This window comes from Netta rufina (assembly GCF_964035555.1).
Source record: "Netta rufina genome assembly, chromosome: 3".
NCBI lineage: Eukaryota > Metazoa > Chordata > Aves > Anseriformes > Anatidae > Netta > Netta rufina.
In genome coordinates this window covers 86958478-86986395 of record NC_140125.1, presented here as the reverse complement: position 1 = coordinate 86986395, position 27918 = coordinate 86958478, and the positions used below count along the sequence as shown (strand labels likewise).

Below are 27918 nucleotides of genomic sequence, written 5' to 3'. Positions count from 1 at the left end.
CTATTATTAAGTGTTGATATGGTTGAAAAAACAACACCAGAGATGAAGCAAGAAGAACTGGAACAGACCACAGAAAGGCGCTGATATTATCTGAGCATTCTAGTAGGATAAGTTGCTTGTACCTACTCCTCTTACGTTTTTTCTTCTGGAGCAGTGAGATCTATTCTGTCCTAAATGATGAAAGTTGCTTTTCGTAATGTTAAATTTTCCCTCCAAGAACAAAAACTACTTTCCGTTGAAAACTGTAGTAAAGCTTGGTTAATAAGCTGTATCTAAGATTTGGTTTTCCTTAGCTGAATGCAGAAGACTGATAGTTAGAGCTCTTCTCCCACCATCCATGTTGAAAGACACACGCCTTTTTGAGGAATGAGTTCACCTGTTCACCTTGGTAGATCTGTGCAATTACAGCAATTACATTACTGGTTTCACCAAAGTGCATAGGACCAACACACACTGCCCTGTGCTCTCATAAGTGAGCTCTGAATTTCCTTTGTTCTGTCCAGTGAAAACTGGGGAAGTCACCAGTGTCCTCTTCCTGAGAAGCTGACAGTGCAGCTACTGGAAGACACTTCTATCAGGATTGCTCAAGTAATCAGTATTTCAAGATTGCCCAGACTTTTGAAACCTGGGGCATTCCTTCTTCTGGATTCAAACTGGCAGCACATCGCAGATCTCCTCAAGCTGCTTTGACCTTACTCAGAACAGCTTTAAGGCAGCCCTAAGACCAGCTGCTGAGCCCACCACACGGTATGCTCTGCCCCCCCGGCCTTCTGGGGCTGCTCACTTCTTGTCAAGCTCTCAAGATTGATTGCTGAAGCAGACAGGACAAAAAAAGCCAACATTACAACAACTTGCTTCTGCTACTTCCATAGAATAGTCGCTGGGAATCACTGCTTTTTTATAAAGCCCATCCAGCTCCTAGCATCATGAAATGCTGTGTGAGGAAGCGCAGGCAACACAAACGGGATCGCATAAACCCAATGAAACCAACCAGTCCAGTACTGCTTATAATAGCAAGGATGCATTTTGCAGAAGCTGCATTACAACTACACTATTTTTTGTCTTCTTTTTAGAAATAAAGCTCCTAAAGATGTACACCCACACTTCTATTCATTCTATTTCTCAAATGGTTATTATAAATACAGCTTTACCCTACTTACGCTGGAACTATGGATTCCCTGAAAAACTGAGGTGCTTTGCACAGCTGTTTGATTTTGGAAAGATTTCTTCTCTTTTGGCAGTTCAGAGATTGACAAAAAGTAAGTAAATCACTCCCGCATGGAAGTGCCTATCAAAGCAAGTAACATCACTGCATACATAGTGCATTGTGGCGATGCCAAAGTGTAACAGACTGCTTTGGGAAAGATACAGTATCAAAACAAGAATTTTAAAAAAATTGTTATCCATGACACAATCGCTGAAAGGTTGAGGTTGGAAGGCACCTTTGGAGCTGATCTTGTGCAGTGGCCCTGCTCAAGCAGGAAAGGGACCAAAAGGTATACATCTTTCGCATCTTGCCAAAAAACGTAACTTAACATCACTCCTACTCAACACAGCTTTGCCAAAACATGATTAGAAGCTGTAGGTCAGGCAAATTCTCATTTATTCAGTGGTTGTTGAGTGGCAGTAGGATAGAGTATGAAGGTCTGACTGGAAAGAGGAGGTATTATAAGCTTTTCTGGCAAAATGGGATCCATCACCAAACTCTGCAACAATGACTGAGGAAACACAACTGATAGGTTTCTTTTTTCAGTATATACCCTGAAGAAAGAGCTTGAAATTGCACTCTTAACTCTAATGGGAAGTTTGAAAATAAAGCCAAGATTACCTATGATTTGAGGCTCAATCATCACTGTCTCTGTATACTTTGATGAAGTCATACATGCTGACAAGTACCTTGTACCATATCCAAGGCTTCCATTCAATATTAGAGCACATCTATAGATACATTAGAAATTACAGCTGCTGTCAGAACAGTTTTTCTGTGAAATACAAGTAATGGTATTCCCTCTATTTGAAAGGAACAGATACAAATGTGTCATCTGGACGGAGCTGAGGGACTTAACACCATTTATGAAGGATCATTTGATACCCTGGAAACTCACTGGTATCTGAACAACTTCCACATTAGAGCACTGAATTCTTCTGTCCTTAAGACCCTTGAGTCTACCAGGAAGCACAGTTTTGCTGTGATTTTATACACGGTTACAGTAATTTTGAGAAGCTAAAGCTAGAAAAAAATCATAGCATTTCTTCACCAGCAGGATCTCCTCTCTGAGAACTGTTCCTCTTTCCTCAACCTTTACTAGCAAGTCAAATCACAGCAGTCATAACTGTGTGTCTGGTAACAGAACCTCAACATCAATAGATGCTCGTAGCCTCTTTGAGACAAAGAAATTAAATTCTGGTGTTTGTTTGGGGGTCTGTATATGATTTTCCCAACATTATGATTGAAACATTATGATGAAAAACACCAGTTTGCCAAACAGTCTACATAATTGCTTTAAGTATTGACTAGACAGGCTATTTAAATGCTTCTACCTAACCAGAACCAGTTCTCTGGAACTTAAATTTGTCCGTAGTCAATGTCCATTCTTATTTTTCTGGAGGGAGATGTTTTCTTTACTGAAGTTGTCAATATAAAACTTTACCCAATCTTAACATCCTTCACTGACTGAGTTCTCCCCTGGATGACAAATAAAATACCCGCAAGCTGTTAAGTGCATAAGGCAGTTTTTATTTCACAGAACCCCAGAACGAGTGAGGTTGGCAGGGCCCTCTGGAGGCCATTGGCAACTGGGTTGGGGCAATCCCAAGCACAAATCTAGGCTGGGTGGAGAATGGATTGAGAACAGTCCTGAGGACAAGGACCTGGGGGTGCTGGTTCACGAGAAGCTCAACATGAGCTGGCAATGGATGCTTGCAGCCCAGAAAGCCAACCGTATCCTGGGCTGCATCAAAGGTAGCGTGGCCAGCAGCGTGATTCTCCCCCTCTGCTCTCATGAGACCCCACCTGAGTGCATCCGGGGCCCCCAGCACAAAAAGGACAGCAAAGAATTAGAATGAGTCCAGAGGAGGGCCATGAGTATGATCAAGGGGCTGGAGCACCTCTCCTATGAAGGCAGGCTGAGAGAGCTGGGGTTGTCAGCCTGGAGAACAGAAGGCTTCAGGGAGACCTTACAGCAGCCTTCCGGTACCTAAAGGGGGCCTACAAAAAGGCTGAGGGACTCTTTGTCAGGGAGTGTAGGGATAGGAGAAATGGGAATGGATTTAAACTAAAAGAGGGTAGGTTTAGATTAGATATTCGGAATAAATTCTTCACTTTGAGGGTGTTGAGGCCCTTACACAGGTTGCCCAGAGAAGCTGTGGATGCCCCATCCCTGGAGGTGTCCAAGGCCAGGCTGGATGGGGCTTTGGGCAACCTGGTCTGGTGGGAGGTGTCCCTGTCCATGGCAGGGGGGTTGGAACAGGATGGTCTTTAAGGTCCCTTCCAACCCAAACCATTCTGTGATTCTATGATATCATTTGATACCTACTCATTTCCAAATCTCTTCAGGACCTATCTCAAGGGACTTTAATTATCAGTAAGCTTCTCACCAATCCAAGTCCTCTGAAAAGAGGACTTTAAGAAAGAATAAACAAATGAAGAGTATGAGTTTTCTCTTCAATGATGCTATTGTATATCCTCATGGTTTAAGAAGGATTTATTTAAACATCTTTAAATAGTTACTGAATTCACTAACACTTACTCTATGGAAAACTTATTCACACACTCAAGTGCAGAGACCTTGACTGTTTGCAGTTTCCTCAGAACAAAGGTGGGAAGCCACTGAAGGATTTGTTGCCAAGTTATCTTAACCTTACGTTCAGGGCATAGAATCCAGATCAGAGATCTTTCAGATCTGAGATAAACAAAGGGCACGCTCTTCTCTGGGTCGACATAAGAAAATGAAGAAAGTTTTTCCTATGCTAGCTTCCACTCTGTAGGATTTTAAGGGTACAAATATCCACAAACTATGGGAACCCAAAGAGTTCAGTGCTGCCTTTAAATTTAGGATACTAAAAAAAAAAAAAAAAAAAAAATCTGAGTAAAGTTCTTTAAAAGAACATCCACATTAAGTTTGTTTTCTTTGTTTCAAAGATGTAATAAAAGCAATTGCTGAAACTGAAATGCTGAACCAACTAGTCTACTCTGCTATTTTTATGTCCCAGTGATATTTTAGGAGAACTATAACCCAATGAGAAATTTAAGGGCAAGCTGGTAGGAATTCACAGAGCAGGAAGGATTTTTTGATCGAGCTGTAGCTAGAGAAAAGGGAAAACTCTTGAGCAATGCAATTGTTTAAATACACTGAAGAAAGACTGTAATTCAACTCTAAAATACGTCCCTTCAATTCAACAAAAAACTTTCTTAAAATCTGAATTTGTGAGGGCCATCGTCTATTATTCCTGAGAGAAAGAAAGAGTTACCACATTTATGGTATCCTGGTAACCCACCCATTGGCTCTGCCACGGCCACGTCCGAAACAATAAAGGACAAAGAGCTTCACACTTCTGTGTACAAGAACTGGCAGATAAATAAAACAAGCTATATTTATTTAAATAAAAAAATATATATTTAAAATAATTCAAATCTAGGACACTTGTTTTTAATTTTAAAAATTAAAAATATCTTAATTTTTTTCACCTTGAACCCCGTCATTTTTACTTTTCAATAGAAAACATGCAGGCATTCTTGGAGGCACAAATTTTACTCAGGTTCTAATTAAGGGTTGAAAAGTCTCATCTTGAGTAAGTGTACTACAAAAGCCAAAGCACGGGTTGTTCTCCTTTCAAGTTGTTTAACATTTACTTCTTAAATTACACAATCTGGCTTGTAGTTTGGCTAGAAATGCACAGATATGCATGTGATGCATAGATAAAAAAAAATGTTTTAATAAACAAGACATAAGAAGATTTTTGTAAATATGGAATATACATCCTTCATATTTTCTTACCAGTATAATGTTGTAAGATTATTTTTTCATAGGTTATATGAAAACATCAAGTCAGTTATGATGACAGCTTCATTTTTAGTACAATGCATTCCCTTCTATCTATTTCATCTATCCTGTTTTCCTCTTTTCTGAAAAACGCACTCCAGATCCAGCAAAAAACAAGACATAGAAAATCCCATAAAAGTTTGCATTATGATTATTAGGGTACCATGAGAGAAAATACCTACATCTTTATTTGTAATGCAAAAAGTATTTAAACAAATTAAAGAACTACAACTTAAGTTTTAACTGAACCTTTCCACAGAACAGTATGTCGAACAGTAGACAACAGCATTAGGATGTAGTGATCAACAGTGACAGCCAGCCTACAGCAAAACATGTTCCCAAAGCTAGACTTACAGGGCCCCCACTTCGGGGGCTTCTAAGAGCAATCCCAATTTATTTAGAACATAGTGAAACATCAGTATAAGCATGTGTCCTCAATCTGGAGAGGTAAACAAATTCCTATATCCGTTTTTCAAATTTAAAACTGAGAAGAGTAATATAAATTCATGTGGCCTAAGAAATGCAATTTATTTTTATGCTTCTTACTGTGATACAGTACAAGTGACTATTTACCTTAGGGAAAGTAGGTATTTTGTTCTCTCTCTGAATGTGACTCATTACATGTTTTCTTTTCTCTTCTGATCGATACACCCTTACTTCTTCTTCTCCCTTTGCTGTTCTCCATTCTTCCTGCCTACTGAAAATAGAAAATTAAGATGTTAACTTTAAAGCAAAAACACTAGCACTGACAGAATCTCTTCCAAATCACAGAATAAATGTTCAATAGTTATGACGTGCTTTGAACAGTAGTTTCTTTCTTTAGAGACAGAATTCGGCTTCAAATACCCTTTCTGAACAAAGAAAGATTTCAAGTGGCAAGGATTGAATACATGGTTGTGTTCTGTTCGAAGGACATCTGACTTAACTATTCCCAAAGCCATGACTCTAAATTCGAAAGCAATTTTCTTGAGAAATATTCACAGAGTATCTAAAACATATAATTGAAAAGTACTCTTTCCTGTTGATGTACAAGATACCAATTTCTAAATATAAAGAAAATCTGCATGTTTATACACCAGCACTGTGTCTTAGGACAGTAACTGTCCTCTCTTAAAAAGATTTCCAAAATTTTAAGCATTCACAAAAACCCTTGGTTATCTAAGGATTCCAATCTTGTTTCAAAAAGCTAGAACAGTCTGAGTATAACCAGTAGGGTTTTTTTGACTTATTGATATAAGTACTCATCACAAGCCAATGTTACTGAACAAAATAAGGTTATTTCAGGTTTGAAAAACCAAAATTCATCTCTGGCACTTAACGCCGTGTGTCAGTGTTCCAGTTTAAAACGTCAGGAACACATGTAGTTAAAAAAACATACCATAATCTTATGTCACAAGTCCAAAAACATTTAGGCAATTAGATTTCACTGCATATACAAGTTAAATTATTCTGTCATTTATTAAATGGTTATTTTTTATTCACATGACTTGTGTAAATTGAAGGTTTTACAAGTGACATACAAACAGGTTTTAGAAGAATTATGAGACCAGAGAACAGGTAAATACCACACAAATAATGCTGTGACAATGTGACTTTCAAAACCATTCAATTTAACAAAATTCACCAAAATAAAATTCACTGCAAACTGGGCCTATGTTTACCTGGCCACGCCAGAAGATAGTTCAGGCACTACAACCCTTCGACTCCAAGCGACAAGGTCCCGCTCAGTGGCTATTTCACTTCTTGGTGCATTACTGTGCATCTGACGCACACCTTCAATTTGTCCACTACGTCTTAATCCTATATTTGGGGGTGAATGAACTTCAGAGGTAGAACTTACAGATCCTAAAATGTCAAGAAGTGATAGATGTACTCAAATGGAAATTTTACGGGCAACAATTAAAAAGAAAAACTCAAAAGAAAAAAGAATTAAGTATTTAATTTGACTTAACATATTAGTTCAGAAGAAGACAAATATTAAATTAACTATTTCAGCATTTCCTGTAACTTCCAAAATGTGCACATTGAAATATGTATAGGGCTGCAGTACTCCATTAAAAAAATATATATATATTACAAATATATAGAGAGAGAGAGATAAAAGGAGCAGATGCATCAACGCTCAAGTGAAGCAAATATCTCATTGGTTCACTGCTGTTTAAAAATTCTTTTGAAAACATTTACAAAAAGCTGACCAGTGCTAATGCACTCTGGACCCATTTTATAGAACTGTGGGCTATCTCACTCTATTCACATACTCCTCAAACTATCTTCTATCTTCAAAAAAAAAACCAAAGCCACAACATTGAGAAGTATTAGAAACAACCAACCAACCAACCAGCCACAACAACAAAACATCCAAGTTCCTTCAAACATCTACAATTATAGTAAAGATTTCGGCATTTTTCCACACTTTTCACACACACATTATTCTTACATACTTGGATGTATTGCCAACCATGCTTTTATTTTTTTGAAAGCATTGGAGACTACCCTGTAATCTACTGCAAGACACGAAAACATGGAATAGCTGTACTGAGAAACATGTCGATCTTTCCCTTTTCCTCCCTATTTTCTTATTTGAGACAATTCAGGTTTCCCTCCAACAGATGGCCAACTCCAGATTAAGCAGCAGAGCGGTTAATTCTAAGGGAACACAGTTGCTACAAGTTCCTTGAGCGAGCATACAATAGGAAGATAAATTTGTAATGTTAATAATTCCGAGATTTTACAGAAGAAAAAATAATAGATGGGAAAGCTGAATGATTTTCTGTCATCCTCTACCTATTTTCTAGTAGTTGAACAAAGTCATGCACAGTAATATATGATTTACATTTTCCAATTGTCAGCTGGTTCTATTGAAAAAACAGAACACCCTCTCCTTACGTAATTTACCTCTGCTTATCCGGCTGGTACTACTAGTTCCTGCCTCCCCAGAACGTCTCTGATCCTGCTCTTGCTGAAGTCTTTGAATCATGCTATCCAACGGACTAACTTCTTGATTTGCTTGTTGACTAAGAACTTGATTCAATCCTGTAAAATAAAATGCACAATAACACGAAAATGTTGAAGAACTTTCTATCACAAACTGCTCACTTATTTTTGCTTGCCAATTTGCAAGTAGAATATATAATCACACGCTCAATACTGGTAAAGCATATTTTAAACATCTTTTTTGTGTGTTTGTTCTGGTTTATAAAACAGGACAATTTTTCTTGATATCAAGAGTGTTAAGTTTCCAGGAGCAGGGTGATCACACACAACTGCTGATAAAGGCTTAAAATTTGACCAAGTGCGAACAAGATCCAGAAGCTTAATACAACTGTTGTCAACTCAGTCAATGTAAATTGTCCAAACGTGTTCTTTGCCTACCTCAAGTGCACCATAAAACACTTCAGTAAAAATTTATATGAAAGAACTTCATCAAGAAGGTCGAACTGAATTGGAACAGTATTATCTATACTAGAGAACTGCAAGCAGTCAGAACACTTGACTGAGTTCCACGGGGGCAGAATGATGACACAGGTAAGTAACAGTGATTTTCTTTGGTACATAGAACAATCCAGGAAACCTCCTTAGGGCAAGTCTCTTGAGTAAAATACTGGAAATAGTTCTAAAAGAAGGGATAACAAGTTGACAACACTGTTTCTGTGCAGCAAACTAAAAAGATAGCATGTAAGCATAAGCAATGCAAAACCTCTTCTAATACTCACAAAAATTTGACTTATGGGAGAAAAAGGCAAGGGTTACAGTACTGATTTGAAAAGAAAGTCAGATACCTTATTACAAAATATATGGTGGGGTGGAGCGGAAGGAAACTCTTGTCGATAGAAGCAGAACTTCCAAAAACTTTGTAATGAGGGATGACAATGTTCAAAGAAACGTGCTACAGAAATACTTTTCCCAGCATCATTCCAAAGAGATATAGTAAAAACTTTGTAAGATCAAGAACAAGATATTACAGCAATTGTGCTAGGAAACAAACACCTTTGATTATGGCTAGAAGGAAGCAGCCATTTCGTAAAAGATGATGTTATGCACAAAGAACATAAACATTTAAGATAGTGCTCTCAGAGTTTCAAAAGTTAATTTAGTTGAAGTCAACTGCCCTAAGCAGCAGAACCTTGAAATCAATGAATGAGCTCTGGCATAACCACAGCTGGATGTTTTCTGACTTGTATAGTAAGGCAATCAGATTTATTTGGTGATCTTATGAGCAGACATATTGTCTCATGAAAATAATGGGAAATACTACAAATAACTCAAGAATGATCATAAAGAAACAATTACCTAAACAAAAGGCATGTTTTTAAGTATCTAGCTTCTGAAATGTTGCCTCCACAAATAACTGTATAAAAAAATCAAATCAAATAGTAAAAACATTGGTGTAAACTTTGATTTTTTCCAATAAATTTGGTTTAAAAGAGCTTCAGGTAACATCTAAGGAGTAAATCAAGCAAGATTGTCTGAATTCCCCCTACTGTTCTAGGCCCCTACAGATAACTTCTTGACAAGACATAAATTGCCAGTGTTCATAGTGAGATCCATCAAATTCCAAAATAAAGTTTCAGAAAGCAAGAAGCTTCCTTAGTGGAGGGAAATATACGAAATACATCAGCACAGTTCAGCTCTGTGTAGGACTGCATATACTGTTGCTAAACTGTAAAGATGTAGACAAACACCCTCTGTCTCTCCGTCTCTCTGTCAGCCCTGATGATGGCTTCCTGCTTTTAAACAAAATGCTGTGGACATCATCTGGCATTCATGTGTCACCATTAAATTTAATACTGTTGGGTCTGGGTACATGGTCTGACTTGTTTCAAGATATTATATTGGAGAACATGTCCAGAACGTTTTCAAATTTGGAGGACTGAAGAATGAAGAATGTCATGACTCCACGCTGCAACTGTAGCAATAAGGTAAAATCATTTCTTGGAACTCTAATTTTGCTTCAGGCACTAGCTAAGAAGTTAGGAGAGAAAACATGGCATATGTTCACCAGAAAGGCTTTTTTCCTTCTTACAAATGCTTCTCAGGTAACCTTTCTTTCTGTAACTTTGGAGGACATGTTGAAATGCTCCTTAATATTGATTATGTAAGTAAATATTCAGTGACTTGTCATCCTCAGGTCTACTAATGAGGACAAATATCTCTTCTGGGAACAACACTGACAGTTAACTTTCCTGGAACATCTGACATACCACAGATTTCAGTATACATAAGCCACTATTTACAGGTGCACAAAGCTTTCCAGTGTTTTCAAGGATATCCAAATATTAAACAATGCTTATCTTGAAAATATTTACAGCTACTGTCACCAGTTGCTGTTTGCTCATTCATACTAATATTGAACTAGTAACACGTGATAAGTAGGCATTGTTTTTTATATCTCCACTCACGTGGGCCGTATTTAAGCAGTTTCTAATAGCCACTGGCCCATAGTATGCATGTTCCTCACACATAGTACACATGGAGAATATGACTTCAGAGGAATGTCCTAGATTTTGCATTCTCATCAAGCCTTGAGAGCTCTCAAACCAAACCAAAGCTTATGTTGAATGATTGGTTTCGTCTACAGAGGAAGAAAATTTTGCATGTTTCAGGTGTCCTCTTGTTTTTCTCTTCTTGTAGGTATACTGTAGGTATAATCCAACTGATCTGTGGAAGATCAGTCTATTTCCTAGGCTTTTTGAAGTAGGAAGTCTTACCCAAAGAGATCAATTGAAAGCTCACTCAACCTCATCTACTGCTTCAATAATGAAATAAGCTCCGAGCTAACTTATGTTGTAGCATCAGCTAGGACTGACTTGGTGGATGACAATGCTGTAAGTAAAATAGTCTATCACAAGCAATCAGTGTCAAGCTTGTCAATGTTATCTGAATGACTAGTCCCAATAATGAAGAAAAAGAACAGAGGGAGAGGGAGAATGCAGAGCACCTGTAGGCAACTGCATAGGCTACAGTGTACCGAACTGAAGTTTTCCATACCTGAAGATGTCACTCCCATCTGAGGAATAAGTTGCTCCTCCCTGCAGTTCTCACGACCTGGAACTAGCCTTTGATACCTTGCAGGATGAGGGTTGCCGTCCACATCAACCAAAAACGGGGGAGGCATAAGGTGTGGAGCCTGCTGTGTCTGTTCATCCAGGACGAAGTTGTTGGCGTCGCGGATAAGGGGCCGATAATCACTATGAAAGAACATCTGATCTGCTATCTGTAAACAAAGTCATTTTGTAATTTTTTTAAGAACCTATTAAAAAATACACAGAAGATAACTGCCAAAAGTATTTTTAACAATGTTATTGATGGTCACTTTTGCATAAACAAGGTTACAAACTGATCTGTTCATCTCACTTTCAAGGGGAAAAGTTAATTACTTTTTTTCCCCCCCAGTATGCACTTTCTATGTTCTCACAAGGAGAGTAACCCCCAGGTTTGAGGGTGGGGAGCATTTAAAGAGCAGAGGAAGGGAGCCATGTATAACTACTTGTAGACATTTGGCAGAACATAGCATGGATGTATTAAATAGGTTACCCATATTGATGTATATACATCTGATAATGAAAAATGTGTCACAGACTTATGAGCTACGGTGTAGGAAGAAGAGAAAAAGGGAAATATTTATCACATTGCGTGACTGCCAAATATTCTAACACCAGAAGCCAAACATGTATATTCTTATTATAAAGCTAGATATGTGAAAAAGTCCCCATAGAAAAAATAAAGCTGAACTAAAGTTGATTTCTTCAAGCTCAAAATTATTTAATTTCAGTCTACCTGCTTGCAATTCATTCTAGGTGGCTTTCCATTGACAGACTGAGGAATTCTTTTGTCCAAACTGCATGTAAAAAGACCTATGGCACTATCCCTTGCTGGCACACACATCTCAACATTGTGCAATCAGAAAGACTTGAACCACAAGGAGAAAAGAGAAAGAGAACAGAAGACAAACTGCAACATGTACTACATATCCCAACGCTACTTACTGGCAAGCAAAACCCCTTGGCAGCTCATATACTCAGTTTAACTTTAAACAAGTAAAAATAAAGCCATGAAATCATCATTCGCTCAAAATTAGATTTCCAGTGCAGAATAAACACAATTGAACAAACAACCCAAGGCACAGAGATGTCCAAAAAAAAGAAAATCTTGTCTTTGCTGTTAAGAGACAGGTATTTTAGCACAGTCAGAAGAATGCCTCGGTTCTAGTCGAACATCCTGCCTTGTCTGAAGCTGGTCTGCTCTATCACAACCAATTCGTAACACAATTTCCTGTAACTTGATATGTGGAAATCAGTCTGGCAGAGGTTATAACATTTAAATCATGCTCAGAGGTCTGGACTCTCAATGACATTATGTCTGCTTGTCCAGGATGTGAGAAGACCAGGGAAGAATGATGTCCACAAACATGTCAGTTACAAAATCAGAAGGTGTCTACATGCACCGACATAATGTGAATTAAAATAAATAAAGTCATAAGAATCTTTGGATCTGGACACCACACAAATTCAAAAAAAGTTCCACCAGGAGGAGAATTGGGAAGATGCATGGAAAGATGCAGTAGCAAAAAATTTACTTCAGGGTTACCCTTACAAAGTGCATGTGCACAAAGCGACGTCTTACTGCAATGGGAAGCCCTGAGTGGAAGAAGTACTGCTGCCAGATTCTCAGTTAACAAAGAGAATAAACAATAATTTTTTTATTCCGTGAGATAAGAATGGCATTTCATGGAGAACCCAGGCTCAGACCAAATGTCAGGTAGAACTCCACAAGGTCCCTGCTGGAATCTCAGGAATGAACTCATCCTCAGGCTACTGCAGGTCCACAGAAAAATTGGAAGAAGTACATAATTTAGAGAATCTTAAATATCTATATTCAGTTGCTCACACGTTAAGCAGACAATTAGAAGTACTAACAAACAACTGTGTTTCTTGATATACTATCAGAGACCAAATCCACAACAAAATGAAGATAAACCACCTACACGAATGTGTAGGCACACCTACACAAATGCAAAGAGATTTTCCCCACTACTGCACCAATGCACCACACAGGAGCAGGGGAACTGTGGTTTGTGTAGCCTACAGGTACTAAAGCCTTAGAAGGCTGAGAGATGCAGTCTAATGTAATATTTAAAATCAACATAATGGTTCATATCTTTAGGTCAGTTATGCATTTTTTGGACAAGTTTCCATCTATGCACAGACCTCTGAAGCGCACGTGACCTGCTGACAGTGAGCTCAACTTATGCCTGATGATCTTCACCCAGCCAGAAATCTCAGTTAAGACTGGCTCACATACAGTTCCCTTAATTGGGTCAAATACTGCAGGAGCTCAAAGCAAACAACAAGCGGAGTCCTTTTTTGACTCACAAAGAATTACTCCACAAAAACATGTACCATCAAAAAAGAGGAAAAAAAAAAAAAAAACACAAAACAAAACACCATCACCTCAACAACATCAAAGCCAAGATCATACAAGAAGAGGGGGGAAAAAAGGGAAGGAGAAGCCTCGACAGCGGTTCCAATCAACTATAAGCCAGATACGATTTGAACCCAACATGGAAAAAATGTTTATGGGGAAAAACAAGAGCCTGCTCTCTCACCAAACTAATGTCATCTCAACTAGAATCATTGGTCTGAGCACATTTCACAAATGCAAGAGTACAGGATTGGTTACTGTACTCCTTTCTCTTGTAAACATCATTCCCCAAGATGCATGGAAACCACTTTAAAGCCAAAAAAACGCACATCCTACCAGAGTGTATTCTCCCAAGTTGTCTGGAAACAAATGAACGAGGAGCTGAGGGTGGGACATCAGAAAACAGAGTAACAAATCTCCAGCACCTACCCACCTGTAGTTACCTTTTCTACCAGGCAGGTCAGACAAAAATGAAAGACGAGATGGAATCAGACAAGGAAGAGGTCTCTAGCTTCTAAGCTGAGATTTAAGACCGAGAGGTAAATCCTGTTTGTTCCTATTTTTTTCTATGGTCAAAACAGGATTGGTACAGTAGTAACTGGAGAAAATCATTGTAAATCATCCAATAACTGAAAAAAATAATCCATTTTTTTTTAAAGAGTGCAGATAAAATCCCAAGAGAACAAAGGGTCTGTTGTGTTCAAGAAGTGAAAAGCAACTGGTTTTCTTCTTCAAACAGGTCTAATCCCTCACAAGGAAAGTTTTCAGATGGCTACATAAAGAATCCTGGTCCATCACAGCAAAGATAAACTGGCTCTTAGTTTCAATTTCCAGCATTTATGAGTTGCAGAGGACTATGCACCTCCAAAATGAGAAAAAGAAACAAATGATTGGAGAGAAAAAGAAACCTCAGACAATCCATGGATATAGTGAGAAAACATTTTCTATCACAACAGGTTTTAAAGCTTAGAAGAGTAAGAGCACTGAATGATGGAAGGACCTTGACAGTGATCTAATAGTGCCGTTTTTCCTTGCTTGTGGTATCTTTGCTCCTCTTCATTGTCTTTGGAATGAAAGGGAAAACGCTCAGGTGGATTAACTGTAGTAATAGCTGAGGGACAGCAACAGCAGCCAAGTACTTCAACTTATAGTTGAGAAATATGACAAAAAAAAAAAAAAAAATAGTATAAAATGCTGCTGTAATTGGCATCAAAACAAGAGCTGGAACACTACAGAAAGAAATGCAGCGGTTTACATGACGAAGATTAAAACTGCTTTTGCTCTCCCTCCTTCAGGCTCCTCTGCACTGATTTTTGCCACAGTGATTTCAAGGCCTGTCTGAGTCAAAAGATCCACAAGCAGGAGGAGGCAAGATCCAGAAGCCAGCACTTCATCAACAACCTTCAAGTACCAGATAGGAAAATGCAGATATGAAAATCCTAGAGCAGGTATGTCTGCGTAAGTCTTAGAAGGCGAGGAGAGACACATCACCTCTTTCCTGGATGGTAAAAGAAGTCAGGACCTTGTAAGCACTGCAAACTGTGTAACTGGTACAGTTCGAAGAGCATGCTCATCAACAGGGGGGAAAAAACAAACCAAACCCAAACACTACAAATCTTTACCATCATGGCAGTCTGTGACAAGACACCCACATTCAGAATAGACCACGTTGAATACGACATAAGAATAAGAGGTAATATTTTAACTACACATCAACAGCAGAACACTGCTGTGCAAGCACCACAGCATCCATGACCGCAGAAATACATTAGCAGACATAACATTTTTAACTAGAACATACAGTGCAGGTACTGTAAATAACTGCCACTCAGGCTATGCAGCATTTAAGTAGAGCAATCAGCAATTAGTCTTATTGCACTTCCCTCCATTTGCTGTCTTAGTTAGGAACCAGTATATTGTTTAAAGCAAAATATTTAACTATTTTGAGTTCCAGTGCTGTTTACTCATTATCCATGTGGACCCATTAGCAGACATTTGCAACCACCTCATCTCACTTAAGAGAGGAGACAGTGACTGCATGATTTTTATTTTATTTTTTAATTTCCCGTGCAAAATAGCATGTTTCTGTAGCTTAAAACAAGAGAGAGTGAAAGCAAACTCAGTGCCAACAACAGGAATTTGAAACATCCCATATTCATGGCTGAAAAATGTGTTGAGATACAGGCTTTTAAAGCACTAAAGGAGAGATTGCACAAATGCATTCAAAACAGACAAACATTTTGATATCTTGTACTGTACCTTGTCATATTTGCTACTGGAACCAAAGCCAAAAATCAGAAGGTGACCGTGAGAATCGGTACATGCAAAATGCTGTCCATCAGGAGAGCACTTGCAGTCAAAAACTGCACCGTGTCCTTGTCCTTCAATCTGAAATACATCAATATACAAAATAATTAAGTTATCAGAAATAAATTGTTTTCATTTACGATTCTCAAAACTGTTGTGCTGATGTTGAACTTTATATAAAATCTGCAAGACAGGATAGTGCTAGATGGAAGTTACTTTAAAACATAGTTTACTTTTTTTTTAAACTATTCGCTTTTCATTGAATTTTGTAATAATGCTCATGAAAGATGCCAAATTGATAGTAGTAGAAACTGACAGACTTTATCCACAAAGCAGGCACAGTATAGGAAGTGAAAATAAAAGCTTCCCCTTGAATGTCCTGCTAATAAACCTAACCAGAGAGCTGGGTCCAGTTCAGGGCTTTAGTCGCTACACCCTTTCAATCCTCTGCCTTTCTGCTAAGCTAGCCCGTTAAGGTTGGCTGTCGTGGTGTTTCAGGACACCTGCCCCCTACAAAACGCGCTGACATAGACAACCCACATTACACAACTTAGCAGCTGCCTGTGCCTGGAGTTCCTACCCCTAATTTATTGGAGTGGGGGGAGGTTTGGATTTGTGTAAAAACTCCGCTTTTCATAGGAGAACTGCAAAGATTTTAAAAAAGGAATTTTTACCTGATACTCATTTTCTGTTTTCCAGTTCCATTAAGCCAGAACAAAGGGGTTTTTGTTTTTCCCTGCAACCTGTCAATCAAGCAGAGGTGACCAATCACCACTCTGAATTTTCACGTCTCCAGCACCTCTTCAGAAAGCCCCTTTCTATTCTCCCCAGTAAAGCCCTTTTGCATTTTCTTTAAAGCAGAACCAAAAAGAAAAATAAAAAAAAAAATAATAAAAAAGCTTTCCCTAACCGTGGCAGGCCCGTATACTGCCGGAAAAAATGACGGTGTTCAGCCCGCACGCGGTAGCACTGTGCACTTCTGCAGCACCTTCCAGAGGCCATCATCCAAAAGTTCCCGAACTAAAGCCTCAAAAATCCCCCGAGGCAGGTACTGTCCTCGCTATCTTACAGCCTGAGACTAAGGCAAGAAGTCCAAGCCTTTTGCCCCCGGTCTTAGAGCACATCCACACCCACACCCCTGCACGCACCCCCGCTGGTAAAGGCCGCTACACCTCCTAGCACTGCTTTCCATTACGGGACAGAGGTCGTTCCCACTGCAGGTATCCTCCATAAAGGTTTCTGGATTAGGGAAAAAGGAACATAAAACCATTCCGAGTTTTATGTTCTCTTTTGCCCATTACTCCAGAAGGAATGGATTCGTAATTGAAACACCCTACAGGAAAAGATGGGAAGTAAAAGCGTCACTCACTCGGAGCTCTGGTAACATCACAACAGCTAAGAATGCAGAATTTATTTAGGCTAAGCATGCTACAACAACCAAGGCAAAGCTACAACTTTGTGGTGTGTTTTTGAGTGCAGAAAGCTCATCTTATTAAAGGGAGACGGTGTAGGGAGGCAGGTCAAAGGGGAAGGAACTTCAGCCCAAGACTAAGCTTTACAGATGTACAGTAAAAACCTGGAGAAGGAGCATTTACATAGAGATTCCCAATACCCTTCCCTTCCCCCACCAAAAGAAACATAAAAGCATCGAGCTTCCTAACATTAAAGTTCTTCATAAACAGAATTTCAGGGTCCCCTCCGAGCCTGCAATGTGAAGACTTGCTTTACAAGGAAAACAAGTCATGCCACGTGAAGAACTATTTGCTAACCACGGTGAAGGGAAAAATTAAAAATAGAAGAAAAAGATGACAGATCTTTTTAATCCTTCCCCGCAAGAAATGTCTCAGATAGACCATTTTTTAAGAAACTCCTAGACGTCAGACTGAAGTGTTGGATGACATTTATTTCTGATGTAAAGGAAAACAGAGTGATCTACTATTCAGTAATTAGTACAGTGTAAATAATTTTACTCTAGATATGGCCAGAATCTGGTGTAAAACATGCTTTTGGAAAGGACAAATCTTTTAGTACAGTCCCTCAAGGCTGGCGTATAACTGCTTTGAAATAAAGACCCTTGGTACTATTATAACAAAAATCACTGTTAGAGATAAGCTTCCAAGACATAATTGCTATTAAAATTAAAGGGCAAAGACTGCCAGAGTGTGATATCCAGCAGATGTTTTTAAAAACAAAAATAATTTGGATTAACAAGTGATGCTTCACAAAGGAATTTCTTCAATAATAACACAGGAGCTGGTCATTTGGAACAGAAATTAAACGTTAACTTGCAAAAGGGGAAGTTGAAATAAATCAATGAAACTCTAACTTTGGCAAACTAGATGAGGGTCTTGAGCAAAAATGCAGCTTTCCCAACCCTATTCCTTTTAAATCAAAGATGCAAGAACTCTCTGAAGACTACATCCTGAAGAAGACGAACTGTTTATTCTGTTTGGAACCTTTCGCTGCTGAATGAGAGGAAATCAGTGCTAAAGAGAAGAGGCTGTCCATCAGAACAACAACAAAAATAAAAAGTTAATTCAGAGCTGTCCCTACAAAGTAAGGACTGCCCAAAAGCGAGCATGTTAAGACACTGCTGTTAGCAAAGCTGGTAGCACGGACTCCTCAGCCACAAGCAGGAAAGAACTCGTGATGCTATACAATAAGGACTAAAGTCACAAAGAGAGGAATGTTGATTAAGGGAAAGAAAAAGGGTAGCTCTTCTTTTCCTCTCAGTTTTGAGAGATTTGAAGTTCCTGAACCAAGGAGAACAGAGTTGTGAAACTACTATACAAAACAATATTTTAGATCCTTGAAAATAATTTGCCGTATGAAAACAGAAAAGTATTATCTACAGAGAGAGAGAGACTGGAGCAATAACAAGCCTTTTTGAGTTGTTATCAGTAGGTGGTATGAAAAACTTAAAAACTAGTTTTTAAGGAGAGTAGGAAACAGCACGTGGGGTAGCAGTAGGAGGGAGTAAAATGCAGAATGAATCAAGGAGTAGCAGCCAAACTCAGCAGAACTCCTTCAGTAAATTAACTGATTTTTTTATAGCAAGAAAATACAATTCATTCAACCTAGCTAGATTTCACAGCCATCACAAGGCACTGAAAACTTTGTGTTCAAGTGGCACAGACCGTGACTAGTAGGAGAACTGCACAGTAGGTAGGCTTTCTGAGGAAAGAATAACAGTCACTGGTTTTGAGAAGATATAAAGAGATAAAAGAATGTGATTACTGAAGTTCCTTAAGCCAGGTCTTTCTATTAGTGACAATGGAAAAAATAAGAGTTTGCTGATGAGCTCTTTGCTCTTTTCGAGCATTGGCAAATCGTCTGCTAAGACCAGATGTGGGACACAGCACAAATGGTATCAGCTGAAGCAATCAGAAGCCAACAGGACAAAATTCAGTAGACCACAAATGTAGTAAGATTATTAGCAATAACTTAATGGCCTGACTGGCAGAAATAAAAATGGAACTGGGTCTGTGTACCTCTATTTATGTACTATGCATCTCTATCACACCTTCCAACACAAGTCATCAGCAGTATTTAGAAAAGTCAGTGAACTAAGTCTTTTCTAGCCTGAAGAAGACACTTTTTCTTCCTTCACATGAAGAGACTGAGGCCATTAGTTGGAACAGAGAGAGAAAGATCACTGTGTATTTCATCGCAATGCATCACACACAATGCGACAACAAAAAGAGAACTATAATCCGAAAGCGCACCAGAAGTATATCCAGACAAGGAAGAAAAAGCACACACACAGCTAGACGAGTAGACAAGATAAGAAAGAGCTCTTCCAAAGCGACACAAAAAAATCTTTGCTTCCCACGTTCAATAGAAGTAAATCCCAACTGCAACAGCTACAGAAGAATGTTTTCACTCGGCACGAGCAGGGAAAACCTGAGAGCTCAGCCTCTTAACACGGACACTTAGCAAAAAGGACCGCTCCGAATGCATGTACAAATAGACCTCTAGCAGGAAGAGAGCATGTCAACTTAAATGTATGTTAACATGTGAAAATTAATTACGAACAACACTCAAACTTGAAAACTAAAATTTAGCTTCTACCAGTCAGAACGCTGGTACGCTAGAGCAACTTTCTAAAAATAGAAGAAAAAAAAGACAACTAATTATTATTAAAACAAATAATCTCTTTTATAATTGCTGAAAGTGCATAATAGCTGCTTGAACTGAATCAGTCTCCAGCTATTTTGAAGTCTCTTGCATATTTAGGTTCTCTTCTGCTTTAAGGAGCAATCTCTGATCACAGCATGCTCCCGTGATACGCCAAAAAACATCTACAGACTTCATACGAAGTCAGAAGAGATTGCTGCAGCATTGGATGACTGGAAAACAACATTTAATTTTTATTAAGCCAGATTAAAAAAACAAAAATTGAAAGGGCTTCTATACTGCTTCCAGAACTCTAACAAAGGATCAAACAGTAGGAACAGGATAGGAAGTAATTAAACTGAGAGTGAAAAATGTTTCGATCTTCCTAGCATCCCATCCCAATCCATTATCTATTCAGGAATACTGTTTGTCTTCAGAGATGAACATATCCATGACAAGATCTGAGAGACTGGCCTAAGGATGCCTGAAATTATATAAAGCTCTGCAAAATACTTACAATTTCTTGTTTCTTAAGGAAATGGTTGTTCATAAACATTCTGCAAACTCAGAACTGGCTTTTACTGGGACTAGTAGGGCATGATGATGGCTTCACTCTTCAGGATCCTCCTGTGCTCTTACGTACTATTCAACTGCAGAATCTTTCAAAATTTTCAAAAACATTTCTGTAGGACTACGACTGACCAATTCAAAAATACTGCAGCTAAAATCTTATTTGAAGCTATTCTATATTTCAGATGCGGTCACTACAAAACCTGATCTAAAAATACAGTCCCATATAAACCCAGCAAAACAGGACCTCTCTTCAGACTTTATGAAGGCCACAACACACAAAATATCTGGTCTTTAAAGTTCCAGTACTGCTGGAGATTACACCAGGCTGTCCCTATGAGCAAGTGGTACGCCTTTTCAGACATTAATGCAAAAAAATGTGGGAAACAACCAAGCTACAGAGCACACTGCTGAGCTGCCCAGGATGGAATCTGATCTTCCACGTTGTTCTTCTGCATTTTTTTTTGGTATGCCATTTAGGCTAAAGTTCAAGTAGGCTGAAAAAATCAATTAGCTGTCAACAGCTCCTAGGTAGGCAATCCAAGTTTACTAATTAGTGAAAAGGAAACAATGTTGTAACTGATATGATAACACCAGAGCTTATCAGGTTGCACTGAAAGTGAACGCAGGGTTACAAAATACTGAATCACATTGCAGAGATCAGTGAAAGAACACGCTTTCTTTTGTAAGATGAAACTGTCCGCTGCATTTTCAAAATAATGACCAGATCTCGGAAGACAGGGTAGGAAAAACACCATGTTAAAAAGACATAAGGAAGCACAGCATAGGAATTGCCTGGTAAAAAGAGGTTGGAACTAGATGATCCTTGGAAGTCCCTTCCAACCCAAACCATTCCTCAATTCTGTAAATCTCTCAGGTAACCACACAAAACTAAAAACAAAGGACAGTCAACAACCAGCTCTCTGAAGAAGCAGGAGCACGCAGAAAAATCTGAATCACAACTTGGTAGCCTCTGCTTGATTGACAATTTGCAGGAAGAAACCCTTTTCACCTGAAACAGTTGATGCTGTAACACTAACACAGTAAATTCTAAACAAAATAAGGATTAAATTGTACCAAAATACTTAAACCATCTTTGGGGGTGGTTGGGGAGTCTGGCCAAATTCACAAAAGCTTAACGACACCTCCATTATCAAATGCATTACTACTGTCACCTCCACAGTGGTTCCCAAGGTTTCTCACTGATTTATGTAAAAACACAAGAGGTATAAGAAAGGGTACAGAGACTGCAGAGAGGGGAAAAAATATCACAAATATCACTGCATCAAGTAGTGCAGCAGCCTCTCCTTTCACTTCAAGGAGTGTCAAAATTACACTCTCAACAGTTTCCACTGTAAAAAAAATAATAAATAATAAATAAATCGAAATTCTTATGGGATGCTTGAACTTGTGCTTTACTTGGACAAGTTTTGCATATGACAATTTTAGTCACTGTTTACACTAACAGCTTCTTGATTTACAATACAACCAGAGATCAAGGCTAAGAAAGGGTTTCTATTGAAAATTTTGAAAAGATAACAGTGTGTGTAGCAAGACTGTGGAGAATGTAAAAGCCTGAAGAAAGAGCCATGCGATATGACTACCAAATATCCTCCAGAAGAAGATATTTCTTCCACTTGAAAGAAATGCATGGAACCAGGAAGAGTACCAGACAACTCTGCATTCATTAGATACCAGCTCGCTGCAGATGTGGAAACAAAACCTCAGACATCAGCTTCAGCAATCTTGTCCTTAATTCTTCATGTCTGCCTCGTCTGAACTTTTATGTTTTAAATATAAAGCATTTGTCTACACTGACTGGAATATACAAATTAACCAATGCCTGGCTACGACAAAGCATATTTTCACAACCATAACTTCATACAGTGAATGCACAGCAAAGCTATTCCAAGTGTATCCACCTGCTTCAAACTGTCTCACCAGGTGCGTGCCAGTACACACTTCCAATTTCAAAGACAAGCTTAACTGTTTAAATACAGCTAGTGTTTAATACATATCACTACATTTACTGATTCTGCGCCTGCATTTCTACAAGAGTAACTTGGTTTGTTACAATGCCATCTGAAATAACAGCAGCACTTTAAAGCTACGCCGTTATTATCATCATTTAACCAAAAGAGGGGGGCTTTACAAGGCAGATTAACATCTGCTTGCTGATCCGACTTCCCCAAATGTTTTTAAAGGCAATCAAATGAAATTAAGTAATTTCCAAGAACACTTTCAAAGCAAGCATGTCAAATACAATTTTTAGTTTCCTCAGCCCAAGGCTTCTCGAGGAAGAAGCAACTTGAGAAAGAAAACTGAGGTCTAAAGAGAGACACATTTTTTGTTTACTGTCTATAAAATAAAGGCTTGTATCTAAACTTTAAGACTCTTCAGGAAACCAAGGGACCTAGAAATAAGTTTGTAAATATTCACAAACAAATTCTAATTGGAGCTATTGCAGTAAAGCAATAAGCAAATAAAGTATCAAGGAGCAGTCCAGTGTCTTCACAAGACCCTTCCAACACAATTAACTTTTCCAGTGCTATTAGCAATTTAGTTATTCTCTAACCTTCTAAATGTGAAAAGTTGCTGGATTCTTGAATTCTTAACTGCAGGCACATCTACTGAAGCAAAACTTTTGTTCTTCACAACTCCTACTTCAGCAACACCCAGACATAATCAATACAGCTTTCCAAAAAATGCATATAAAGTTTCAGTTCTGTAACATCTTAGCTTTGTGTACCTGATGTCAGTATAAAGACATTAAAAATTAAATTTAACCGATTATTAGTTTCAAAGTAACAATATATAGTCCTTTTCTCAAAAACAAAAAAATGCTGAGAAAGGCATTATGTACATTTGGCTGAAGAATATATAAAAATGCATTTGCATTTTCTCCCTTTCCAGAGTATTTCCACTTTAATTTGTAGTGAAAAATGTGTAAGTTGGTCATGCTAAGGAACAGGTTTTTGTCAGGCTAAAAAAAACTTGTCCAGCTTTCTCAGAGATACAGATCTGCATTTTTTTTTTTTTTTTTTTTTATTACATGTATTATTATTATTGATCAATTTCAGAGAACAGATACTGTCCCATCAAAACTGGTTAGGAAAGGCAGACCAAGCTTCTGGTCAGCTTGGTAAGATAGTGTAAAATACTCAATGCTTTGTGAAAGAAGTCATAACCCAAATAAATCAATAGTTACAAAGTTCACAGTTTTATTAGTGGTTTTACACCACTACAAGCCCCCATTCCCCATTTTTTTGGTGGGGTGTGGGGAGAGATGGGAATAATCAACTTCTGCAATAACTTCCAAACCTCCAACCAAGTATATAAGCATAAGATTAACCTGTAAGTTCTTTAGCTCCAGTGACAGAAGCACTTTAATGCTTGTATGCAATGTATGTTCAGCAACGGTGTGCATCTAAGTAGTTCGTAACTTTTTTCTATACCGGGAACCTGTACGTGGGGAACAAGTTGCTGTTCCTCACTAACGTAACTGTTAAGGGGAAAGTTTATATTTAAGCTTTGATGTGGCACTATATTGCAAAGTCAGAGTAATTTATTTTCCTGAAAGGGTTCTCAACTATTTACGTAAGGTTCCAGTAGTATGTCCTTTAATCTCTGAACCCCGAGGATGAAAGCTTTGTCCCCATTTTTCTTTTAGCTGTCAATTAAAAAAATACAAACAGTAGAGGAAATAAAACTTTTATGTTTATGCAGTTAAATTCAGACTTTGGCCTAAAATCTCAAGCAAATTACTTCTGGGCTGACATTTTGGATGAGTAAGACAAAAATCACATACTACTAAATTGGCATTGTAACTGCAGCTGCAAAAACTTAAACTTGTTAGCAAATTGACACTTTTCAATTCAGCTTAACACTGTACTTGTTCTAATGCATTGCTTTTAACACAGATGGAAGAAACCACACTCACCACACTAGCCAGACCTTTGAATAAGCTTTTTAACACTTTGTAATGTAAACACAAAAGTCTAAGTCCTTACTTTGTTTAAAAAATGTGTTTATATTTAACGTCTAAGTTTCATAATCTGTTGCTAATTAATAAGCATACTGAAAAGAACACATGCAAGTGATAAAATTCCTAGTTCTGGATACAATCATTGCTTGCATAAAATACAAGTAACATTTTACATGAAAGTTTGGGATTATTCATCGTGAACTTCCTACAGAAAAGTACCTAGAAGGAATGCAAGCAGCTAAAATTCTGGTACAGAAGCTGAAAATGACAACTTATTTTTCCCCAGAACAGATGAACACCCTAAGAAGCCTCATCCTCCCTTACAGCAACTACAGCTATCGAATATCTTGTTGTCAGTCTAGGTCTCCATGAAAAAGCATGTTCTATGCTTAGGACCAGAGTTTTTCAAAAGTGGTAAAGAACTGCAAGCATACCCTATTACTTTCTCCGGCACTGATGCAAGAGGCAGGTCAGCCTCCAAGTGATTTTGAAGTTATTTCTGCTGGTTTCCATCAAGCAGGATGGAGGGCCTAAGACTGACTAACACCCATTCAAGCAATAGCAGACAGTGCTGTAACAAATCATCCGCTATTTAAGTACCAATCTGGTTTCCAGGGGAAGCAACATTTACTCAGTGACACAGGGAACAATCATGTTTCTTGAGAGATTAAGGTTTTTCGTTTACAAATGTGACAGCCAGCCTCTTCTGAAATAGCAACTAAAGGTGCAGGAGATGGAGAACCAGTTCAGTGAGGATTTTTTCCTCTTCCTCCTCAAAAAGAATCAGAAGGTTGCTTCAAATCACTAGTTTACAGAGCTCAGGTTGTAGTGCATTTCTGAATGCTCCTGGCATTCTGTGTGCTCTGATGAAATGCGCTTTTGCATTTAGAAAAAAAGACACATCAGCAAATTTGTGACAGCTGGACATAGTGTGACCTTTAAGTGTCAAAGGCTAAGGTGGCTTAGCCTTTCAACAAGTTGGATAAAGCCACAAAGGTAGGAGGATTTTGAAGTATTCGCATCTGTCAATTTAATACAAGACCGTAAAAACATTCTTTCTGTATCAGTATTTCAAAGCATTCTTCAGAATATGATGAAAGGACTAAGGCCACCTTTGCACTGAATTCAAAGAGGCTTCCAGAAACACTATCCACCCAGAACGTGTTGTGAAAAGCACTGTAATCCACAGCAGTGCTCAGAAAGACTGGCTTAAAGCTAAGGTAACAACAAGAATTGGCCCATATGAAGTCTTCACAAGCATTAGGAGGAAAACTTGAAGCATTCCAAGCAGAAGACTGACCTTGACAGGTATTCAGGAGGCTCTGATGCATACAAATAATGTGAGATGTAAGGAAGCCTACTAATGGCTTTAGCAAAGCCTTACTTTTCAAAGATTAACTTGCTATGGCAGCCAATCCAGCAAGACAGAAAAGCAACACCTAGTCACTGTAAGATCTTTGGGCTGGTTGGTTTTGTTTGGATTTATTTTGGAAGTCTCTCTATCAGCTGAACCATTTTTTTATTTATAGGCATCTGTATTCCTACTTGATTTATTTCTACTTTATACAATGTGTGTTTAAAAAAAAAAAAAAAAAAACCAACACCATAAAGGTTAGTCAGCAAGACTTTATCAACTAATACATGAGCTTACAATAATTGCAGGGCCTGCTTACCATATCTGATTTAATCTGGTATCAGATTCAAGCAAAGCAATTACATTTGAAGATGCACTACAAAAAAAATCATATGCTCTACAGTAACAAGGATTATAAAAATCCCTGTCCTTCCCCAGTCTCTCATTCCTGATACTGCACTACAGTCACCATACTTTCAGCAGCATACTTGCAAGTAACGGCAGTCACCATATGTTCCTACAACTGTTCATTAAGCTACGCTGTAAACCAAATTATAAAAAATAAACATAAAAACACAACAATTACAGGCCTTTCAATACATATCCTGAAAACTTTCAGGAAAGATTTTTTCAAAAACATACTTCTGCAGGGCAGCCCGTTCATGGGACAAGAACATTAGTGGTACTGCAGGAGAAACCTACTCTCTACGGCTCCATACAGAATGCCTGCTGCAAGTTTGAACCAGCAGATCTTGGCCTTGTCACTTTTCCTTAAAGGCAAGTCCATAAAGGAGACCACAGAAGTAAAAGAAAAATCCAGGGCAGTACTGTAACACCATAAAGCTATTTGGGGTCAGACTCCAAGAACACCATCACTTACGTCCAATTGCAACACCCACAAAAAACCAATTACCAACCCCAAAACTTTTGCATCTGCTTAGTGTAATTAGGCACCTCCTTTCTGACCTGGAAGAGTCTCAAGTCCCTGTGTAGTTTTCTCTTCCCCTCAAACATTCTCAGAACTGAGAAACTTCATCTTAAGGCCTACAGGAATCACGAGCGTGAGGCCAAGCTGCAGCATACACCATCTGACTGACAACCCTGGCATTCCTAATAAACCAATAGTAATAGTAAATTAAGTCCAATTTAACTTAGCGAGAACACCTGCAAGACAACAGGTATTATGACAACTGAGTGCTGAACAGCTTTTACCTATGGCCTAACAGAGCACTAATCCTGCAAATTCAAGCTTGTTCAAAGCTTGAATCCAAAGGCTTCCATTTACCTAGAACAGGATTTCTAGATGCAGGAACACGAGCTTAGCAGCAGTGCCTGAACTGACACGCTGCAGATTGAAGATTCATGCCTCTCCGCTGCAGCACAACTTCAGAAGTCAGTCAGGGAAATAGTCCAGTGTAGAAATACATCGCTGAGGCACCCGCTGGGTAAGCGGCAGGTGTTGAACCGTACCTTGCCACCTGAGCAGACAACAGAATTTAAGTCTTTTATTTCCCAGCTGAACTGCTTAACTAAAAAAAGCCAAGTACAACTGCCACCATTCTTCCTGTGCCCTCATTTCAGGAGAGCAAGGCATTTCCTCTGCTCTTGGGAAGGTGCCTTACCACACCAGGGATCCAGACGCCACACTGCGGCTTTGAATACGAAGTGGCATTTCAAATACCTCTCTACACACTCTACCACCAAGTAGCTCTTGCTAGACAGCTCACCACCTGGTATATTTTTCCTCCATTGTCCGCTAAGACATCCAAATCTACCACACGGCTCAGGGAAGCAAGCATGTGGAGGAATATTGCATTTAGCTGTGGGGATTAAGAACCTCACTCCTCAGGAGCTGAGGTGCTAAAACAGTCAAGTCCTTCAGTGAATCTAGGCCCTGGGTAACGAGCTACAGCGTAAACATTTACTAGGCCTGTCTTGTCCTTCTGGAACAAAACAACTGGTGCTGTGAAACATGTAAGCTCTAAAAGTTGGCTGTAGAAACCATTATTATCCCAACTTTATTATCCTGGGTTTCTTAGTAAGTCTGCTCAATGCTTCCCTCTACATGGGAACTACAACCAGTGAAATTGCCCTGGTATTACAACATCAAAACCACACCCTCA

General features: G+C 38.6%; 1 protein-coding gene across 2 annotated transcripts in view; it reads right to left on the bottom strand.

Moving 5' to 3' along the window:
- Positions 1 to 27918, bottom strand: part of PHIP (PHIP subunit of CUL4-Ring ligase complex) — a 112167-nt gene that overhangs the window by 35675 nt on the left and 48574 nt on the right. The window contains exons 16-20 of one of the 2 annotated variants that reach the window (XM_084284556.1): positions 15723 to 15851; positions 11031 to 11256; positions 7938 to 8075; positions 6704 to 6887; positions 5616 to 5739 (exon numbers count right to left, since the gene is read on the bottom strand). In XM_084284556.1, the coding sequence (XP_084140682.1) occupies positions 5616 to 5739; positions 6704 to 6887; positions 7938 to 8075; positions 11031 to 11256; positions 15723 to 15851 (801 nt within the window). The remainder of the gene's footprint in view (positions 1 to 5615; positions 5740 to 6703; positions 6888 to 7937; positions 8076 to 11030; positions 11257 to 15722; positions 15852 to 27918) is intronic. The other variant, XM_084284557.1, reaches the window with a different exon arrangement.